The following is a 23,031-nucleotide window of genomic DNA, read 5'->3' on the forward strand; positions in this document are numbered from 1 at the left end:
CATCCCCCTTTCCCACTCTTATAAAATGCTGATCTTAAGCCTCTGACAAAGAGGGTTTCTGTTAATACATCTGAATATTAATCAATTTGGGCACTATCTCAGACAGTCACTAAGACTAAATGCATGCTGCCATCCCAAGAGAGAAGCAGCACATGGGTAAATTAAATGCTTATCAGGCCATTAATAAAGGAAAACACAATGCAAAAGATTTTTGCATGTACCTTTTTGTGCATTTAAAAATCTGTTTTGTCTTCAGCTTTCTAAGCAGTACTGAGAGAGATTTTTCATTGTCTAACTTTTCTAATAAAATTTCACAGTGTTCTGAAAAGGACTTTTGGTGCATGCTTGAGGAATTTGCTTGCCTGGTCTGAGAGAACCATGTGATACAGTAGCATTTTAACATCTCGGGACAGAGCTGATTCCCAGCTCTGTATTGCTTTCTAGGGGTATGTAAAGGACTTGTCTAAAGATTTGGGGTTTTACAACCAACTGAAATTCTTTACAGGTCAAATTTGAATATTTAAGTTCACTCGTGTAGTTGAAGAAACCTGTGAAATCTTGGCAGTAATTAACCTTTTCAGTTAGATGCCTAGATTTCAGCTCTTTACTGTAGTGCAAAGGGATGGTCAATGGAGTTTTGACATTGATTTCAAGGGGAATAGAAATCAGCCTCACAGAATCCATTACTTTAGCTTTTGATCTTCATATAATTGTACCATCTCTACTGAAACACACATACGCGTACTTTGGCTTCTTTCTTTTATAACTGAACTTCATACTTAAACATCTCATCTCTTTTTTTGAATATACACATGCAAAAAAAATGTTTCACATGTTAAATTTTACAGGTTATTTTATTAGTGATGCTGAATTGATGCTGAGTATTTCCTGGAGGTAGACTTCATGGCATTGTGTGCATGAGTGTTTATGGTCCCAGTACAACAGGCTCCAGATTCAGCTTGGAAACCGGAGTCAGTCTTAAGTTGCAAATAAACCCATCATATTTATGGAGCACGAAGAGTGTGTGCATATATATAAATACATACATATATATTTGTGGGCATTTCTGTATGTATGTATGTGGGGATGTGATACAATTTCCCAGAAGACTGAAGCTAGAGTGAGGTTTCTATCTCCTGTCATATAGAATAAATAATCAATACCAATAGCTAGAGTGTCTTTTATGCCAGAAAGCCTGACTTTTCATTCCAAACATGTCGGTGACTGTCATAAAAAAAAAAATCCTTACTCAGTATTACTGCTTATTTTATATGCTGTGCTGAGCTATGTCTCACTGATCAGGCTGTTTCAGTTTTGCTTATTCTACAGAGTAAGGGTTGCTGCAAGTTGAATGTGCTGTTGAAGTAAGGCACATGCAGAAAAAGACGTGCTTTGCCTTTCCATCTAAACCCCTAGAGTGAGGATTTCTGTCTTACAAATGAAACCAATGGTGATACAGCTCTTTTGAAGCAGTACGTTGGAGCTAAGTCAGCCTCAACAGAAAATGAGGACTCCGAATGATATAGAACTTCTTTTACTGTTGTGTGAATAACTCGAGATTGTATCATTTATTCAATGAATCTCATTCATCACAGGTTTCATCATGAGCGTTGTATACAGAAATTTTCCTGAAACTGTGGAAAATGTTTTTAAAGGTGATAGGTAATTAATAATTTGAAAATCAGAGTAACCATTATTCAAGCAATGAAATATGGACTCTGGAGCTTCACTTCACGCATCTGTCTTGAACATCCCTCTGGCATTTATTTGTTTAGTTTATTGAAGCAATCAAATCGCCAAGGGTTTGGGGTAATTTAAAGTGACCTCTGTGTATAATTTAAAGGAGCTATGAATCATAATATACATAAAGCCTAACTAACTTAAAAACTACAGTAAGCATTATTTAATACAGTCAATTTTTGAAAGTTGTTTATTAAGGAAAGTAAACTTTTGATGTTGCCTAGAGAAAAGTTTAATTATGCACAGGAAATATGCAGCATGGCATAATTAATATTGACTAATCAACCACTCTTTCTCTTTCACTTGCAGGAAAATATAAACATCAATGAAGCTTCCAGATGCTTGGTGAAACACATAATTGCTAGTGAGAGTGATCCAGTTCAGTCTATTGAACCAGATATTATAAAACCACACTTGAATTCCTCCAAGATTGTCAGTTGTTCAGCTTGCTTTAAATCCTAAGAGACTTCCAGACTATTACAAGAGCTATGATTCACAATGTATACTTTATCCAATGTACACATATGCCCAGATTGTCCATAAGCAGATTGCCATTTTCTCAGAAATATACTTAACTTTTTCCTTAATTTTTGACAGCTAAAATTTATTATGAGCTGTTCATTGATAGCAACTCTTCAGAACTGTCTTTGGCTACTGGTCAAATAAAACTCATGGTAACGGCTGTGTTTTCCCAGTTGGGTAGCCCCAACAATGATATCAAAACCTGTTTCTTTGCAATGTGGTTTCTAAAAGCTCATATTTGTGATGTGACTGAAGTAATACTCTACATGCCCATTGGTCCTCCAGCCCATCTTCTCAATACCCTGACCAGGCTACCGTCATCATTACACTTTTTTGTCACCCCCTCACACTTGAATGATCTTGTTCCATATGAGAAAGATGATGATGACAATGAAAATATAGCTGTTCAGAAAGAGGCAACAAAAATGTTCACAATGAAATATTCCCATTGTCAGTTCAGTCTCCTGGATGAAATGGCAGAACTGACCATGAAGCAATCTTCCATGTCATTCAGTTATCCAGAACTCAGCTTGTGAAACTGAACCCTAATGTAGTTTTTGCTGCCCCTTTCCCTGAAGAGTTGTTAGCATTGTCTTTGGGTGAAGCAAGATGAGACGATCAAGGGTAACAGGTGACAAAACAGGGAATCCAGGGTACAGTCTCATAGTTGAAGTGGCTGAGCATTTTCAGAAAGGTTATCTATGCTAGAAAGCCAGCATCTCGTCTGAAAAGCACTCACTGATTTTGTTCCTGCCTCTCCATCCTTCATGTCACAGGTGTTGTACCTGTGTGTTTACACTGTGTATATTCTATAAGTCCCTGCATGCATCCCACCATTATGTTGATTCTCGTGGGAAAATTCGCTATCCACACTACAATGTAACAGTTGAGCTTTTCAGGAACACACCTATGTTGAACAGCAGAGTATTTGCTTTCTGAGAACATTCTTCTAAAAAACACAATTGTATGAATGATCATAGGAAGCAAAACGAAACAGTCCTAAGAAACACTCCTGGAATATGTGCAGAATTTGTGGAGCTGTACGATGGAAATGAAATGGTTGATTTTGATTGAGTCTCACAAAGTATGCAGGTTGATGGAGTCATTCAGACAAGTGTGTCTAGACAAGAAGTCTTGACATCTGTCTGCAAACCCCTGCAAGACAAACTTTGCCTGTCTCCTGCCACAGACAAATCACTTCCATTTTCTTGTTCCTACTCAGCCTTTTCCTTTCTAAGTAGTGAACTCTCAGTAGCAGGAGCTGTCTTCTGAGATGGGTTTCTGTCCTTAGAGATGTGTAACACTGGAGGGGAGGAGGCAGAATCTCCTGACCTCTTGTGTTTGCAGACATCACTGCAATACTTCACCGAATACTTAGTTGGAAATGAAGGAGTAAAATGCTTAAAGGCTAGTAAATAGGTGTTGGGTAGGAAAAATGAAAAACAAAAATAAAATCCTGAAGCTGACGTTATCCTGGGAGACCTATGGGCTTCACGTGTCTCTAAATTCCAGCTTATTACTGAATGATCTTGTACTATAGAGGCACTGCAGGGGAGAGCCAGGGACAGAGACATAGCTGTCTATGTACTCTTCCTAAAGCCTTAAACTGATATATTTTTGTCACAGGATTTTAGAATAAGAAAGCAAGGTCTGTGGTTTTAAAAATAAAATCCACGTCCAGAATTAATCTGCACACACACATAGATGTAAGGATACATATATATCATGAGCTGGCTTTTTTTGAGGAGAGTAATTTTCAAGTTGTCTTCATCTCAGTGTTATCCTTTAACACCTGTGTTAAACATACTTTTACTCCTGCTGTGATCTGGGTCAAATACCTTAACCTTTCTGCCTCAGTTTCCTCATCTGTTAAATAGGGATTGATGTACACACCTACCTCACAGCGCTCCTTGGAAGTTACTGTTGGCACCGTGCTTTGAAGATATAAGTTATACAAATGCCAAGCTCTATTACTGCTCAGAATGAAATATGAGTGCCCTCTAGCATAAATACATGGTGCTGTAATGCCTTAATGTTCTAAATCTATCTAGGGCTTGTCTCTGCTGCAACAATTAGCTTCAATTATCCCACCTCAGTTAACCTAGTCGAGCTTATACAGCAACATGTGACTGCATGGGATGATTAGATTAGCTGCAGATGGGTTGCAAACGGAAACTGTGGCTGCACAGATGTCATGGTACTAGTTTAATAATCTCAGCAACAAAACTTCAATTCAGAACTAGTGCCAGGTCAACTATTTCAGATTTAAAGCATTATTTAAGTCAATTCGTATGGATGTCTTATTAAGGATAACACTTAATTTATACCTTGAGCCAACACCGTGGGGAACACAAGCACCTCGATATTCAGATGGCTTCTAAAGGGCTAAGTTTTCATGAGTTGAACCCCATGCTTGCATTATAAACCTTGATGCCTCAGGTGAAGCAGAGGAAGTTGCCATTTCTTCCAAAAGTTATTTTGGGCTCAACTTGCAACAAACAGCAGTTGCTAATGTGTTTTACTCATCTTCAGATTACTTGTCTTTGGTGGCTTCTAGCCAATATTCATTAAGCATAATGGTAACTTTCACAAATGTTTGAGAGCTATGGCTAAAGATCTGGTATAACAGTAATTAAAAAAACCCCACATAAATAAAACACTTAAAGGACATATAGATTTTTTTTTTTTTCTTCTCTGTATTGTATAAATCTGCTTTAAACTATGAACTCATGATCTGTTCCCCTCTTTTCTGTTGTGTCAGGTTTCACTGCAGTCACAGTTCTGGAGCAGATTTTCCACCTCTGGTACATGGTGGACAGAATTTGGCCAATTTTTAAACTAAGGACTATATGAGGTATAAGTTCTAAAGTCATACATAGAATCATAGAATCATAGAATGATTTGGGCTGGAAGGGACGTTAAAGCCCATCTAGTTCCAACCCCCCTGCCATGGGCAGGGACACCCTCCACTAGACCACGTTGCCCAAAGCCCCATCCAACCTGGCCTTGAACACTGCCAGGGATGGGGCCTCCACAACCTCTCTGGGCAACCTGGTCCAGTGCCTCACCACTCTAACAGTAAAGAATTTCTTTCTAACATCTAATCTAAATCTCCCCTCCTTCAGCTTGAACCCATTACCCCTTGTCCTGTCACTGCGCTCCCTGATAAACAGTCCCTCTCCAGCTTTCCTGTAGGCCCCTTCAGGTACTGGTAAGGCGCAATTAGATCTCCCCGGAGCCGCCTTTTCTCCAGGGTGAACAATCCCAGCTCTCTCAGCCTGAATACATATTTACACCATAACAATTAGAACAGTATCATGAAATCTCAGGCCTCCTTGGGAGGATACATAATTCCAAATGTTCATTTTTATTTGTACTGAAGTGATAAGAATCTGTCAAGTCTCTTTCTGTAATGCAATAAATGTGTGAATGCCACCTGGGTATCTAGCAAACAGAGCCTTTTTAGAAGGGGTTGTTGTAGGCAGGCCAGAATAAAAGATTTAATTTAGAATTAATGAGCTCAGTTTGTGCCAATACCCTTTCAGGAACAAATGTAAAATTTAATTATACTGTGTCAGTCCCTAACAGGTTGGATTTCCTTGTTTTTTATTGACACATTCTGTACTATGTCCTCTTTGCTTGTCATTAGGGACCAGGCATTTAATTGCATGGCCATTTCAAAATGAAACATTTTCCCCTTCTGTTTGCAATAAGTAATAAAAGACAGAAGTCTCTATTGTCTTCCAAGTGGGCAAAGATACTGCAAAGTGGATTTTAAATTAATTTTCATTCTAGTTCTCCATAAATGCCCCTCTGGGTGTCCCAGCACCTAGAACCACGGACTGATGTGCAGGTGAGGTGCCAGGCATGAGGGATCAGCCCAAAACACTCATGAAAAATGGTGGCTGAGCATCTCCACCCCAAGGCTTCATTTACCAACTCAGCTACACCACCAGCCATAACAGCTGGCTTTCATTTTCCATCTTTGAAGCTCCATACAAACAAAATCTCGTGATCCTAAATACCTTGGGAAGCATATACATATTGCTGATAGAAAAATGGATGGACTGAAAGGTAAATATTATTCTATTATTCCAGAAAGATCATAATTTATTTGACCAAGTTGAGCTTTCAACGGAAAGCCATTTGGACTCTGAAAATCAGGCTTTGTTCTTCTTATGCACCATTTTTTTAGATCATATATTTTCACTGAACTTTTCTATTCAGGAATAGTTGTTCCCAACAATACCTTATGTATGCAGCTTGAATTGTTGTACATTGATATTTTATCTTCAGATATTTTTTTTTTTTTGCTTCTATTTTAACCTGACCATATAAAAGGGGGAGGGAGGGAGAAGGTGCATGTTTAAATAGCAGTTTTGTTTTGCTTCTTAAAACAGCTTGTCTAGCTGGATGAAGTGAAATTGGTAAATACATGTGGGAAATGCAATTTTATGTCAATTGCCAGGAAACAATCAATGAAAATATATTTTACTGCTCCAATATTTATGCATGTGACCGCAGGTTCTATTGTAATAAAAGATGGTATTTCTGACTAAACATGGAGTATGAGTGTTTTGTAAAATTAATTCATTAACCAAAGTAAGCACATACAAGTAGCCACAAGATAATTCAGCCTTCTTTATCTGTTGCCAATATCTGAATATATACATATATAAAAATATTTTCATTTAGACTGTTTACTTACTGTACAACCTCTCTTTGAAACCATGCAGGTTAGTTGATGTTGATTAAAGTGTTACATATCTGAGCCAGAAACGTTCCACCTTTTCTCCCTGCGTCATCCAATTTGATATGCAATTCCAGATGCAGCGTTTGTGCCTCCAGCTCTTCAAAGAAGCTCAGTTCAAAGTCTGATTTTACAGGCAGAATTTTTGGCTCACAAACAAATGCATCATCAGTTTTGGGGGGTCATTATTAACCACATGCTCAATTCTTGGAAGTCTGGCTGAGTAATAAATGACCTATATTTGCAAATTGGGCAGCTGCATGTCTAGGATGTAGTAACCACATTTGTCTTCAGCTATCATGGCAAGCTGGTACCTACAGCAATGTTACAGAGTTAACCCTTCATGATTCCTTAGAAATATTAGATTGTTTTATTCATTTTTTTAAAAAAAAAAAAGAAGAAGAAAGAAAAAGGAGGAGGTGCTTGCTTGCAGTGTGAGTCCAGTGTTTATTTTACAGTTTTTAGCTTTTCTGCAACCACAAAAAAACCCAAACCATTCTGGTTTTCTTGCCTATTTTCATAATGCAACCTGACATTCTCACACTCTATGGCTGGAGGTGCTGCAAGACTCACAACCAAATCCTAAGCTTTTAGTGACGCTACTGCAGCTACACTGACCATCTAGCTTATAACAAAGAAATATCTTCGACTGCACAATTTGGGAGTACTCATTTCCTGAAAATCAACTCCTTTACAGTTGCAGTGCATCAGCTGCCTACTTAAGATTGGAATCTCTGTGGTGTATGTTTCAAATGCAGTAATAATAGTTTACAAAGATATTAAATTGAGCAAAGCCACAGCACATGACTCCCCAGAGCGGAAGCTGAGCAAATGAACATTCCTGGTAGACTTCTCTGCATGTCAATAGTGGGAGAAAGTTGTTCTAGTCTGATATTTGCCTGCTTTCTTTCAGGAAATCAGCTTTCACTGAGGTCGTAGTAGCTCAATTCCACAGCAACTGGTAATGTTTGCACCTGGCACCTATGGCGATTAAGTAGTTTTAAAAGACAAGCTACAATTTCTTTCAAAAATGGCATCTCTTTTAAAGGTTTAAAAGTCAGAGGTGCCTAAATATTTTCTCAGGTATCTAAAAGGTCATTTTGGGTATCTAGCTCCCATGCTAATCTATCCTTGTACCATCGGGTTTGTGAGTTCCTATCTTTGACTTTCACCAACCATGCAAGGAAAGGTCCACTGCAAGGTGTTCCTTTAGCAGAGATGCTTCAGCCACATTCAAAGAAGTCCTGCAAAGGAGATTAACATAATGAATGGGAAGGCAAGGAATACAACTGGAGTCAGGATGGACAGAATTATCTGGGACTGGGCCATGACCAATTCAAAAGAAGCATTCAAGGGCAATGACAGATGCTCAGCGAGTTGCTCAGCAAGATGGAGAAATTGCTAATTGAAGATCTGACGCAATGTTAAGCTTTTATCACTTAGAGGTCTATGAATTTTCTAGGGCATAAAGAGCTTTGGTTTTACCCTGTGTGGTTTGAAATGTGCTTCTTTACTGGCTACCTTGACAAAAAAGCCTAGTTTCTTTCAAGAATTCTGTCTCTTTGGCCTTTGGTGCCGTCTCATCTCCTTGTCTTGACACTTGTCCTTGAGCAGCTTTTACCAGAGTCATTACGACTAAGGCTCATGCTGCCGTCTATGTGCCTTGCATCCCGATCATGCCTCCAAGGGCCTCTGGTCATCCTGCATTAGCATTTCTGATCACCGGTGACAGTCGATATCGCTGCAACACGTGGCTGATAAAGAAAAAAGATCCTTTAAACCATCCATAAACCATTCTGCAGGCAAAGTGTGCTAATGTGCCTTGTCTGAGCATAGCTGGCATTTGAATAAACTATAGAAGTTAGAAACCTGGCAGAAGCTATGTCTGCTGCTGGGCAAAATACACGTAATGGGTATTTAAGGCTTCATCTGAGCTGGGCTAGCACGTCAATCCCATCTTGGAGGTTTTAACTCTGGGAGGAAAACCTTGATTCCACACCTGAGGGTGATATAGACGTCAGAAAACACAACACACAGCCAGCACGGGGAGGGGGGAAGCAGCAATATTAAATATACCACGTAATTTTATGAATTTCTGCAATTTTCCCTGACAAAAGCGATATATTGACAGAAGTGGACTATTTGACGGGACCTTCTATCTTCCCTGGAACTGTGTGCATGAAAACACAAAGGGAAGCTGTGGGGGTTTTCATACCTGTTGAGGTAGAGTAAACCCTTCCTGGCATCTCATCGTTCTTTGGAGACAAAACAGTTTAGACTTTGCTTTAGTTATATCTGCTAGATGAAAAAGGAACAGGAGTTACAACCTATTATTTTTCCCATTAAATAAACTTGTTATTAGCTTATTTGGTCAATTAGCTCTTAAAGCGTAGTTTTTTATAAAGCATAAACTTCTCGTTTCTTTAGCTAGGAATAATAGATTTCTTTTGCTAAGAGGTAGCCTGAATTGGTTAAATGGGCTAGGGGAAAAGGTGTCTTCCACCTAAGCATTGCAATGGGAAGAGTGATTAATAAATTATGAGATCATCCCTTTCCCTTTACATATTTTATTAACAGGATGTGTATAATCGATAAGCTATGTGAAGGCATCCACGCATCCCAGGCAGATGAAATTCTAAGTCCTGGACTGTACAAGTAGCCAGCATGAATAATAAACCTTTATGGCAATAGACCTTTTCAGTAGCATATGAGAATATGAATCTTCTGTCATAAAACACAACATCAAAGTTCCACAGTTTTTTAACCAGCCTGAAAATGCAGAATATAATATAGCGTGACTTTCATCTGTGCAAAGGTTGTCTGGAGGCTAGGCAGTCACAGTTTAGGTCTAAGTGACTTTAAAATGAGACAACTTATCAAGGTACCCTTGGAGGCTGTGACAGTATATCAGCTATTTAGACATACAGAGTGAACAGCATCAACCATGTTTAGAATGAAAGGGGAATTTAAATGAAAAACAAATCAAGGCAAATGCTGAAAGGAATGGAGAAATTAACAGGTCAAAAGAAGTTGTTTTGTCAGTCTGCTTGACTGGCAGTTACCACTTATGCAGCCAGGAAGTACGTGTCTGCATGGCACAAAGGAGCCAGCCTGCCCTGCCAGATTCACCGGCTGCATGGGAAGAGGTTTGGTTCAAGTCTGGGGACAGACTGATTGGTCAGCCTTCTGTCAGGGTCATGGTGAAGGATGGCACCTCCAGCTGTACCCCAGGTCACAATGTTGCTCTGGGAGGCTCCCAGGAGGGTAGCATCTCTGCTGAAGTTCAACAGGACAAGCTATTCAGTTTTGTGCTTGGCCAGCAGCTCTTTGACAGGCAACAGCAATCCTATGGATTAGTCTATGTTCCTCACTGTGCCATGACATGGGGGTTCATTCTCCCTCCAGACTAGCATGGATGAGCACTGTGGTACTGGCTGGATTGTTTTTCGGCAGAGGTGATGAAACAGAGTTCTGGTACATCCTTGGTGCCTGGATGCAGTGATTAACCTACCAGCACCAGCTGGAACTTATCTTTTGAACCACATAAGCCCAGGAGCGAAGAGGCACAGGGATATATTGAGCACAGCTCTTCAGGTGGATGCTTCCTCTTCCTTCCGTGAATGGCACTCCAGCTTCCTTCTACCCTAACTTCTGAGTCTGGTTTGTATTTTAGCTTAATTGGCCACTAATGACTCAAAACATGTAGTATCCAGGTCAAACCCAGATTTGTCTCATATGATCTCATCAGGTCCTAAAACACTGCTTTGCTAGGCCAGTTTGAGATAGCAGACCTCAAAAAGTCCAAGGTGACACAGGAGAGTGGACTCACTTCTCCAGTATCTTGTTTAAGGCTAGAAAATGCCATGCTGATACTGATAGTTTGGAGAGTCAGTGAGTCAGGATTCTTCGGGCAGTTCAGCTCCATTCCTCTGTAGGGCCCGAGGCAGGCAGTGGGAGAGGACATGGCATTGCAGGAGTAAGACATGGGAGCTTAGGGATGATATGGACTCCCAAAGGACACCAGGGTTTAGCGGTAATTAAAAGACACTCTAGTGGGGCAGAGAAGAATAATTCGACTAGGCAAAGTAGGCTGGACTAGATGACCTTTTCGGACCTGAATTATTCTATAATTTTATGAAAGAGAATTAGCATATTGAAAGGGCAGCTGGGGGCAATCTGAGGGCACAAATCTGTCAGAAAAAAGGCAATAAAGGACAATAAAAGAAAAAATATGCAACACAGTGGTGTTTATAACATTGACAATAGTAACATCAGACTTTTTGCTGGATATATATTCACACATGGATAAATTGTTGCATTACATTTTTAATGTGCACACACTAATAAATAATTTCAGAGTCTGATCACATTTTTTGTTTTGCACTACTGGTTCTGGGTAATTGCCTGGTGCCAACAGTGATCTCTGGTTATGCTTCTGCTTGTCTTTTCAACTTCAACCTATCAGAAAAGATTCACTTTGGAAAACCACTGCCTGGGAGAGGTGACAAAATTGGGACACCCTCAACACACAGACATAGTGGGATGGAAACAGGAGGAATTCCCCCACTGACCTTGCTGATGAAATTCAGAACGGAGCTGAGCTGAGAGGAGGAAGGGAGACAGTCTCCAGAAACTGTTACCCCACATGGATCATAAAAGCTCTTAATTTCAGGTAGTTCAGACATAGCAAATCCAGCCAGCAGGAAGCCTTTAGGGAAACTGCTGAGTGGGGTTGCCTGACATTAATGAAAACTACACAAATAGAGAAAATTGGCAAAAGTAGGGGTAGGAGTCTGCCCTTTCATAGGTCTCATAGTTATTAATATTAAGAATCTGACATCACAGTAGATGCCTTTGATGTCCTAAGGTCTCCAAGGCCGAGAACTTCACTTCTTCCTCCTGTCCCCATCTTCATCCAAGTACATATGTTACACTAACAGAACAAAGTGAAATGCTCTGTCCCAAAGAGGCTTATAATCAATCATTCAAAAGATATTGACAGTGATTAGACTCTATCACCAAAATAATAAAGCTAGATTAATATTTATCATGTACTTTAGATCTACTTCTCTATCTACCCATTTTATATGCCTGTTCATGCAGTGTTTACTCATCTAGCTGTATATAAATGGCCATCGTTTTAGGATTTCCATCTCAATAAGCTCATGTGCATCGTTTGTCTGAGTCACTCTCCAGCTTCACACCACTAGCTGCAGCCTGGTGTGGGATGGCAGAGCAGCATACCTAGAAACACCATGTCTGGGGGATAGTCAGGGGGCTCAGGATGTTGTGGCAAATCCTCTATGCTGTAGCTCATCCTTTTTGCTTGTTTAGGGAAACTGAAGTCCCATGAAGTGCTTTGGGTTCCTGGCAAGTGGGAGCAAGGACTGATGCCATGCAACTCCAGCTCACACATGCAGTTGAAGAGGTGTGGTGGGTTGACCCTGGCTGAGGGCCAGGTGCCCACCAGAGCCGCTCTATCACTGCCCTCATTCACTAGACAGGGGAGAAAAGGTGCAACGAAAAGCTTGTGGGTCGAGATAAGGACAGGGAGAGATCACTCACTAATTATCGTCACGAGCAAAACAGACCGAACTTAGAGAGGGAATTCATCTAATTTATTACTAAGCAAAACAGAGTAGAGGAATGAGAAATAAAACCAAATCTTAAAACACCTCCCCCCACCCCTCCCATCTTCCCGGGCTCAACTTCACTCCTGGCTTCAACCTCCACCCCCCTCAGCGGCACAAGGGGACGGGGAATGAGGGTTGTGGTCAGTTCATCACACGGTGTTTCTGCTGCTTCTTCATCCTCAGAGGGAGGACTCCTCTCATCATTCCCCTGCTCCAGCATGGGGTCCCTCTCACGGGACACAGTCCTTCATGAACTTCTCCAACGTGAGTCCTTTCCACGGGCTACAGTCCTTCATAAACTGCTCCAGCGTGGGTCTCTCCCACGGGGTGCAGACCTTCAGGAGCAAACTGCTCCAGCATGGGTCCCCCACAGGGTCACAAGTCCTGCCAGCAAACCTGCTCTGGCGTGGGCTCCTCTCTCCATGGGGCCACAGGTCCTGCCAGGAGCTTGCTCCAGCGCGGGCTTCCCACGGGCCACAGCCTCCTTCAGGTGCCTCCACCTGCTCCGGCGTGGGGTCCTCCATGGGCTGCAGGTGGAATCTCTACACCCCCTCATCCTCCCTCCATGGGCTGCAGGGGGACAGCCTGCTTCACCATGGTCTTCTCCACAGGCTGCAGGGGAATCTTGCTCCGGCACCTGGAGCACCTCCTGCCCCTCCTTCTGCACTGACCTTGGTGTCTGCAGATGTTCTTACATCTTCTCACTCCTCTCTCTGGCTGCAAAAGCTCCCTCTGACTGTTTTTTCCCTTCTTAAATATGTTATCACAGAGGCGCTGATTGGCTTGGCCTTGGCCAGCGGCGGGTCCGTCTTGGAGCCGGCTGGCATTGGCTCTGACAGACACAGGGGAAGCTTCTAGCAGCTTCTCACAGAAGCCACCCCTGTAGCCCCCCCCCCCCCCCCCCCCCCCCCCCTTGCTACCAAAACCTTGCCATGCAAACCCAGCACAAGAGGACATTACTCCTATCTCCTGACAAGGTCAGCACATGAGAATGGGTTCAACACGTCATGCAAGTCAGCAGTTTACAACTCCTGTGGAGTCCCACCTGTGCTTTGTTAGCACGGGCCCATACCGCTTCAGATGCAGTCTTGCCTACACTGATTGAACTCTCCAAAGAACAGAAAGCCAGATCTGAAAAAGGACGTAAGCACTCAACAGGGGACACAGTTGAAAGCCCAAAATTGCAGTTCTCAAAACACAGAGGCATCTGCCATCCCCAAGACGTCCAGCTCTGCAGTGCCTCAGCTCCTGGCAGCAGCAGTGCTCCAGGTGCCTCAGCTCTGTCTCCTGGCATGCTCACGGATGCCTCTGCGGTGACAAGACTGAGCAGCTTAGTACCCAATTAATTCTCAGAATTCCTCCACTACACAGCTTCTCATTATGAATTTTTAAACAACAGCTTCAAAGCGTTACTGCCACCCTCTTTTCTATGTAGCAGCCCACCGGTTAAAATGTTCAACCTTTTCTTCCCGGTGGGGTTCAAAGCCCCATCTCATGTTGCCCTGAGGTGGACCAAGCAACAGAACTGTTGCCTGCCTAGAATAAACCATTTTGTGGCTAGGGTTTAGACCAAGTTACTTCAAAAGATTATGTAATCTGGAAGCAATAGCACTCGCTTGGAAAGTGTGCAAAGACTTGAATTGCTTTTCCTGCTTTCATGTATTTTAGACTATGTTGTGTTTAATAGAAAGAATGAGCAGAACTCATATCTCTCCCATTCCTGCCTGGATGCAATAACCAACATGGTACAAAGCCACACAGCTACAGTTTCCTTTTCCTTAATAAATCCTGAACTGCTTGGCAGAGGGTGAATGAGCTTTATCACAGCTTTTATGAGCCTTACACCTCAGCTCACGAAGCCCATGGCTTGGTAATCTGGGGATTGTTGTGGAAGCACAGTTAAGAATCAGTCCTAACATTTAGAGGTGAAAGTTCTATAAAATCTGTAAAATATTCTCTGCAGTTTTATAACAGCTGTCTCTTCTCATTTTTTATATATTGCCTCTGTGTGTTTATGCATCAAAGGTAAACTTTGTGCATAGAAATTATATAGCTGCATTTGCATTTCTGTAAAGCCAGGTTTGATTTAAGAGATACAAAAGCTATAAATACGTCTGGATGCACATCGGTCTTCTGCTCTGATAACAAGAAATGCATTTGTAATGTAATTTACCGCCTAATAAAGAAATTGAAGAGGAAAATAAAAAATGCAAATTAAAAATGTAAACAGGGAGAAATTAATTGCAAAATGTCTTTTAGGTGTTAAGAAAGATATAAGACATAATCTTACAATGGAGATTCATAAAAGGATACTCTCATTAAGTAAACAACTGCAACTCAGAATAAATGCATATGTCAAACAGATGGGGCTGTCAGCAAGAACATGGTGGAGCAATGTATTGAGATCATTAAAGAAAAAACACAGAAAGTAGGAAATAACATGATAAAATTATTTCAGTTGAAGTGTGAAAGAATGACAACATTACGTAGTCACAAGGGAAATAAGAAACTCTTTTTGTGACCTATTGAGTAAAGGTACATCAGCAATACCAAATTACTGCAGGTGTATGATTATTGATAAGAGGGGAAATCAGGGTTGCGAATGGCACCAAAAATCACAGAGATCTAGACCAAGTCTCAGAGTTGTATATGCTTAATGTTCACAGAATAGATGTGCTGAAGTATCTACAGCAAAGAATTTAAGTAAAAATAGATAGATTGAATTCTGGAACTCTGGGAGCCCTGCAGTTCCTGTTGAACTGTCAGTGGGTATGTTACTGTTATACAAGGGAGACGCAGGAAATACAAAGCTGACAACAATGCTTTTCAAGTATTCAAAGGTCTTGAGCAAAACCATCCCCAAATAACACATGTAGGTTTCAGAGTCATAAGATTCTTTTAAAAATGAAATAAAACCTTCTTTTCTGATATCTGAACACTGAGGCCTTCATACAATTTTCCTTCCAGCTTTTCTCATCAAACAAGATCTGGAATAATTCTTTTTCTAAAAAAGACAATAAAAGACAAAATTCCTACAGGCTTATGTGATTCCAGAAACTGGGAGCTTAACAAACCTCAGCAGAAGGATTGCCACTGACTTGTGTTAATTAGCACCTTTGAGTGGCTGTCCAAATTCAACTGTCATTTCTGAAAACATTGGCTGTAGTACAATATACAATCCAATATGTATATAGTGTTTATAGAAAGAATACTATACATACATATCATATGTATAATTTATGTACAGTATTATCTATACAGCTTACTTAGTACAACATATAGCAAATGTTAGAGATATGTGTGTAACTGTAGATGTAGGGTAGCTAAATTTGCAAAGGGAAAGAAAGTTCCTGCCAGAAAGCCTGCTCCTGTGTGGGCTCTGCTCCATGGGCTGCAGGTCCTGCCAGGAGCCAGCTCTGGCGTGGACTTTCCACAGGCTGCAGCTTCCTTCAGGGCACGTCCACCTGCTCTGGTGTGGAGTCTTCCATGGGCTGCAGGGGGACAGCCTGCCTCACCATGGTCTTCTCCATGGGCTGCAGGGGAATCTCTGCTTCAGCGCCTGGAGCACCTCCTGCCCCTCCTTCTTCACTGACCTTGGTGTCTGCAGGGTTGTGCCTCTCACATCTTCTCACTCCTCTCTCTCACAGCTCCTGTGCAGTGTGCTTTACCATTTCTCAAACAAGTTATCACAGACATGCCAACAGTGTTGCTGATGGGCTCAGCTTTGGCCAGCTGTGGGTTTGTCATGGAGCTGGCTGGAACTGACTCTGTGTGACATGGGAGCAGTTTCAGTTGTCTTCTCACAAAAGGCACCACTGCAGCTGCCCTTGCTACCAAAACTTTGCCACATAAACCCAATACAGTCCCAGATCAACTAATCCTCCTATTCACTTTTCCTCCTATCACAAAGTTTCCTCATTCCTCCTACTTCTCATCTTCCTTCTTCCATCGCCCTTACTACAGCCCATCACCCCACTTTCCTGTGGTGCTCTGCCCAGTTTTACAGCCACCACCCATACTGTGGACCTGGCCCCCAACTCTGCACTCTTGCAGTGGGCCAGCAGTTGCTGTTCTTTCACGGACTACAGAAGGCAGCCAAGCTTTGCCCTTCCCTGTCTTCTTCTAGTAGGACAAGTCTTTTGACAGGCTTAGAAATCCCTAGCAAGAGCATGTGCTTACTGAAGTCAACCAGACAGGTCTCTAAAGGCAGAAAACCAGGACAGATCCAGAAAATGAAAAGCAGATATACAGTGGATCAATGGAAGGTAGTGGTTTACATTATAGCACACTGATTAAAGTACCTTCACAAAATGTGTGGAAGGGCAGTGTCTTGGGATTTATCAATCTCAGCATGCTACAGAAAGGGTGATGCACAATTTCTTTCTTATTCCTTGGTGACTGTTATACAAAAGCAGTACCCCTAATAGGGTGAAGATCAAAGAAAACCATCCTCTTAGAATAAGTCCCAAGCGTATCTTTCTTTGCTTGGTAAGGGAAATAGAAATACCAAGGGGAAAGATTCAATAGCTGAGCCACTGAACTGTACCCACCATGCAGCACCGATGCTGCATGGACTGATTCCCTAAGAGATCTCCAGTAGGGTATTTAAATCTCCATCTCCCTGGGGCCACACTTCGACCCAGCAGCTGAATCCCTTTCTCTCACCTTTGCTTGTGCCTGTTTTTGCTGTGCCATATAAGGCACCAGTGAATGACTGGCCTCACAGAAATCTTTGCTAAAACCAGAGGTGGTCTGGCAGCCACAGAAATCATTGCAATCAACTGAGTCATTAGGCTGCCTAAGATTGCAGTCATTATTAATAAGAAATCTTTTCATTTCCTTGTAACGATGACAACAAATATAAGCTTTTCTCAGATCATTCTGCTAGCTTTTCTCAGATCTTTTTCCTAACACAGCAATAATCTCAGGGCAGCGGGACTGTGTGAGAGCCAGGGAAAACTTTATGTGTACTCAGAGACCAGCCAAATTAGTGGAAGTGGAATCTACTGAGGTACCACGCACAGCTTGAGACGGTCTTGAGCTAAGAATATCTGGTAGCTGAGACAATATCAAGGACTTGTACTCTTCTTACTCTCCCCTCATAGCTTTTGATGATTAGTGGAAATAGGGCACTGGACCCTTGGTCTGTCTCAGGATGACCCCTTTATGTCACGCAGCAAGTGGAATGAAGTCAGCTGAAAAATTTTTTGGAGACTACAAGTCTTCATCCAATAAGGAAGCCAGGGTAATTGGGCAACAATTTTTTGGCCTGTGTTCTGCAAGTATCATACTGTGTGTTAGGAAAATTGTTCTTCAGTAATCACTTGGAGCCAAGCAATTTGACATCCTGAGTATTTATATTTTAATTCTTACCATCATGTAACATGTCCCTTTGCATAATATGTTGTGGTGGGTTGACCTTGGCTGGCCCCCAGTTGCCCACCAAGCCATTCTATCACTCCCCCTCCTCAACAGGACAGGGGGAGAAAATACAATAGAAAAGCTCATGGGTCAAGCTGAGGACAGGGAGATCACCCAGCAGTTACCGTCACAGGTAAAACAGAGTTGGCTTGGGGAAATTAATTTAATTTATTGCCAATTAATAACAGAGTAGGATAGTAAGAAATAAAAACTAATCTTAAAACACCTTCCCCCTATCCCTCCCTTCTTCTTGGGGTCAAATTCACTTCCAACTTTGCTACCTCCTCCCCTCAAGTAGCACAGAGGGACAGGGAATGGAGGTTGCAGTCAGTTCATAATGCTTCATGTCTGCCACTCCCTCCTCCTCACTCTCTTTCCCTGCTCTAGTAGGATCCCACCCAGTCCTTCATAAACTTCTCCAATGTGAGTCCTTCCCACGGGCCGCGGTTCTTCAAGAACTACTTGAGCGCTGGTCCTTTCCACAAGGTGCAGTTCTTCAGGAACAGACTGCTTCAGCGTGGTTTCCCCACGGGGCCTCAAGTCCTGCCAGCAAACCTGCTCTAGCACAGGCTCTCCATGGGGTCACAGCTTCCTTCAGGGTACATCCACCTGCATGGGATCCTCCATGGGCTGCAGGGTGGATATCTGCTCCACTGTGGAACTCCATGGACTGCAGGGAGACAAACTGCGTCACCATGGTCTTCACCACGGGCTGCAGGGGAATCTCTGCTTCAGCGCCTGGAGCACCTCCTGCCCCTCCTTCTGCACTGACCTTGGTGTCTGCAGGGTTGTGCCTCTCACATCTTCTCACTCCTCTCTCTCACAGCTCCTATGCAGTGTGCTTTACCATTTCTCAAACAAGTTATCACAGACGTGCCAACAATGTTGCTGATGGGCTCAGCTTTGGCCAACTGTGGGTTTGTCATGGAGCTGGCTGGAACTGGCTCTGTGCGACATGGGGATAGCTCCTGGCATCTTCTCACAGAAGGCATCACTGCAGCCTCCTACTACCCAAACCTTGCCACATAAATCAAATAAACCTGTCTCTGATAGGACAAATGGCTCAATGTACATTTTCTTTTTCCTTTGCAGTCAGTGGTTGGACTTATCTCAGCCAACTACTCTTTCCTAAGATGTCAACATCTAATCTAAGCTTGCTTTTTTTTCTCCGCTTAGATTCTGAAGAGCAAGAAAGATGTCCAAAGAGAAGATCTCACTTGTTTAGGTATCTGTCTTTGGATACGGTTTGACATTGGCTGTGGCAGAAGCACACATGACCAGCAAAATCAGTTGGCTGGTCTTTAGACAAAAAATTTGGTGAGATGCATTATCACATGTTCTAATAAGCCGGCCTACCACAAATAAAACTGAAGCATAGAAAAGTTTAATTGCGACATGTTTTAAAATTTAAGGAGTACAGCATAAATGTGGAAAAGAAGATAACACAAAAAATCCTTTGCCTTCTAATATTCTTAGCTTAACACTAACTCCTGTAAGAAAATTCTATTTTTTTTTTTTTTTAAGTATTTTGAGACTGTCTCTTGTTTTTCCCCAGGAACTACAGTTTTTCTCTGAGGCAGATGAGTTCAGATTTCTCTTTTCTTGTCCATTTGTTCCTAGTTTCCCTTGGTATTTGAAATAGTTGGTCTTGTCTGTATCTTCCTTGACGCTCTTTTACAAGACAAAGTGAGACATCAGTTTACTGGTGCTTGTTTTTTTGTTAATAGTCAGTTGGCTCTTTCTTGACTGTATCTTACCTTCCTATATTTTATCTTTTGTTGTCAAAGTCAGTAATAGATGATGAAGATGAATTTTCTTTCCAACCTGAAATTTTAGCCAATTTTAGACAATATTCATGCTGCAGCAAATGGTCCCCTCCAGGTTGCTTGGTAGAAGGTATACTATCACTTCGAAGTGACTATAACTGTATTAATCTTGTCATAACTCATTTAGGAGGTTTTTGCTAGACAATCCATAATAAGAATACATTCTATCAGCCCACAAGTTGATGTAAGTTTTGCATTTGTTGCATTCTTTTTTTCCCCCTCTTTGTCTCAGCGGTTGTCCCCTTTGTGGTCTGTATAGTTTTGACAGTTTGTGGTTGACCCTATTACACTGATCTAATTGATGACCACTTGAATTATGATGACAAAGCAGCTGTATTAATCATGTAACACATCTGACTTCTTTTACCATATTAGCCCTCTGGGAAATCCTTTAGCAAATTATATCCACATGTTAAGCTCCTTTGAACAATCAGTTCAGCTAAAGCCTTAGCCACCAAAATCCATTTCTTTTCTTTAGAAATCAGTCTCCTAATTTCTAGCGACTTAGCCTTTTTTCCACCAGGTTAAAACCAAATTATATGCATATTTCATGCCCAAAGAACATTCATTTTAGAACAGGCAAATGGGATGAACACAGTAGCTGTCAAATAATGTGAATTGTAAATTTTCATATTCTGAAGTATATAATAACAGCCTGCAAGTTTGAAGAGCTTCATTGACCTGGAATATTTATGAAGATGAATAAAATGTGCTCAGGTTTCCCATTACTCTGGAAAATCTTTTTGCCTCATCTCATTCTGTACAGTAGAAACAAGAAAGAAAAGTCTTCAGTGTGGACATGTGAGGCAATTCAAACTTTTTTGGGTTGGACTTTTTCGTTAATAGTACATCTTGTAAAGAACATTAACATTTTCCTGTCTTAACTTTGTGACAATTTATATGTAGTGATGCCACAGTTTAGTGTAATGACTGCTTCTTTGTGTAGGTAGATTGGCTTTCAGATGCATAGGTCTGCACTGCAGCTGCCTGATTTACATGGCTTTCCAAGATAAGTGTGTATGGAAATCCCAGTTGGGAGGCTCCCTTTCCCACAGGAACAACACAAAATCTCAGCACCACTTAATCTCATAATTAGTTCAGAAGTCATATGCTGCCCTTGCACTACATGAATAAATATCAGCTCAGGTGCGCGCATTACACTCTGAGTAGACATGCGATGTTCCTTATGCTTCATGCACCTGATAGAAACGTAGCCAAGTTAGCACAGTACTGAACCTCACTGTTTATCCTGCATTTCAACACCATTTCTTAGCTCAGATTTAGCATCTTCCTGCTTTGTGGCTTCTCCAATGATCAGACTTCTGCCTACCAAGAAGTCCTAGAAATAGTCTCTTTAAGGGGAGATTTGGATAGAGCAGGGTTATAACTGGTGAAAACCACCCTTCTATCATCACACTCCACCAGTCAGATGTTAAGAGAATTAGAAAGAAATAGCAAAGTACTGACTAGGGTAATTTTAAGAATTTCTCTGCAACAGAGCTTCAAAGTTCACAAGTATGCCAATCTTTCAGACCTAAGACTTGCTCTTGCACTAACACAACAGTATTATTCAGTAGGTGGACCAACAGCCTGCTGTGGTGGGGTAAAATCTGTCTGACTATTCAGCTATACACAATGAAGGTAGTCTATAAAATGTGTTAATTAAAAGTTACAGGTGTTGTCTCAAAGGACTTGTATAATTACTGACTGCACATGAAGAATGAGGCCACACAAGTGTGACAGCAGCAAGCTTACACATAGCTGGGCCTTATCTCAATTATAAGTGTCTTTAAGATAAACAATTCTTCTTGCTTGGCGTATTGCAGGTCTTGTAACAGAGCTACTCTTACAGAGGTGTTTGAAAGAAAAGGAATAGTTCAACATGTTAGATAAATATTTTTTGAGCCTTCTTAGTGGCATAAAATGTTTTACAGGTATTGTGGATAATTCTCTGAAAATAATTTGGTTTTATTATTCTTCCTACAAAATCCTAAGAATGGTATTAAAATGTAATTCACTGTATTTTCTGCTACTAAAATATTTTGTATGTATGTATGTTGGGTGCAGTGTAACAGAAAGATTATGAAATGTGTTTGTAGAAAGACTTCTGCACCTGAGGTACGTGAACAATCTAACCTACTGTTGTAAAATGTAGTGGTTTTCTCAGTAAGATGAAAGGCATGGTGGCAGAAAAACATCTTGATACAAAACATACACAAAGAAATGCTGACACTGTAAATGATCTACCAAGCTACATTAAAATGCTGATTTTAACTCCCACTGTGCCTTAGCAGCAAGAAACATTGTAGGATTTTAAAAAAGATATTCTCATTACATTCATGACATTGATTACTTCATAAGGTTTTCCTTTCCATCCTCATTAAACTCATGGAAAGAGTGCTGCTGCCTCGTTGTCTGCTGCTGGGGCTCAATCCGCCCACACGCAGTTTGCTCCATCCGGCTCCCACCAGGTCTGGAAGAACAGACAACTGAGTTGAAAGAGAAATCTCTTTATATTACAGAATAAGATGCACAAGTCTGTTTAGGGTGAGGTCTTAAAGAAAACTTTTCCATTTTCCAACCCTTTACTCCTGGGAAGGGATATTTTAGCATCCAAGAGCTATTTTCTAGGACACACAGTGGCATTGAGCTCAGCTCACTCCTATGTTCACCACAGGTTATAAACAGTGAAACATTTTCATTTTCACAAGGAACTGAATGTGCTTTTCTCCTGTACTGCATTGCCTCTGAGCTGCAAGGGGAAGGGATGGAAGTACAATTGTGTTGAGATCTACCTGGGTTCCAACACTGCCCCAAGTACCTTCCTGTGGGCGTGTTACATTTGAATTTCAGGGACAATAAACCTTCAGTAAAAAAGCAAAGGTTGGAGACAGGCTTCCTGAAGAAAACGATAGCTGCCTAGATCAGCAGATACTCCTAATGGTGTGGTCATTACTACCAGAAGAAGCAACAGAGACTTGGCAAGAGGCCTCATCCCTAGTGTGTTAGATCCCACCTCACTTTAACTTAGAAAAGCTGGATCTGCCAGTAGTTTTTGCCTCTTCCTCCCTCTAAAAAAATGTCATCCATGAATTCACAGGTATTGCGATATTTCTAATAAAAAAAGGAAATAACAAGT

The 23,031-nt window shown here is 41.4% G+C and overlaps 1 protein-coding gene across 1 annotated transcript in view; it reads left to right on the forward strand.

Annotated features, from left to right (window-relative positions):
• The window catches only part of RAB38 (RAB38, member RAS oncogene family), a 24,459-nt gene extending 17,581 nt beyond the window's left edge, over positions 1-6,878 (forward strand). The window contains exon 3 of the mRNA XM_010298286.2: positions 2,050-6,878. Within this exon, the coding sequence (XP_010296588.1) occupies positions 2,050-2,202 (153 nt within the window). The 3' untranslated portion in view covers positions 2,203-6,878. The remainder of the gene's footprint in view (positions 1-2,049) is intronic.
• The last annotated feature ends 16,153 nt before the right edge of the window (positions 6,879-23,031 follow it).

Source organism: Balearica regulorum, chromosome 1 (genome assembly GCF_011004875.1).
Source record: "Balearica regulorum gibbericeps isolate bBalReg1 chromosome 1, bBalReg1.pri, whole genome shotgun sequence".
Taxonomy (NCBI): domain Eukaryota; kingdom Metazoa; phylum Chordata; class Aves; order Gruiformes; family Gruidae; genus Balearica; species Balearica regulorum.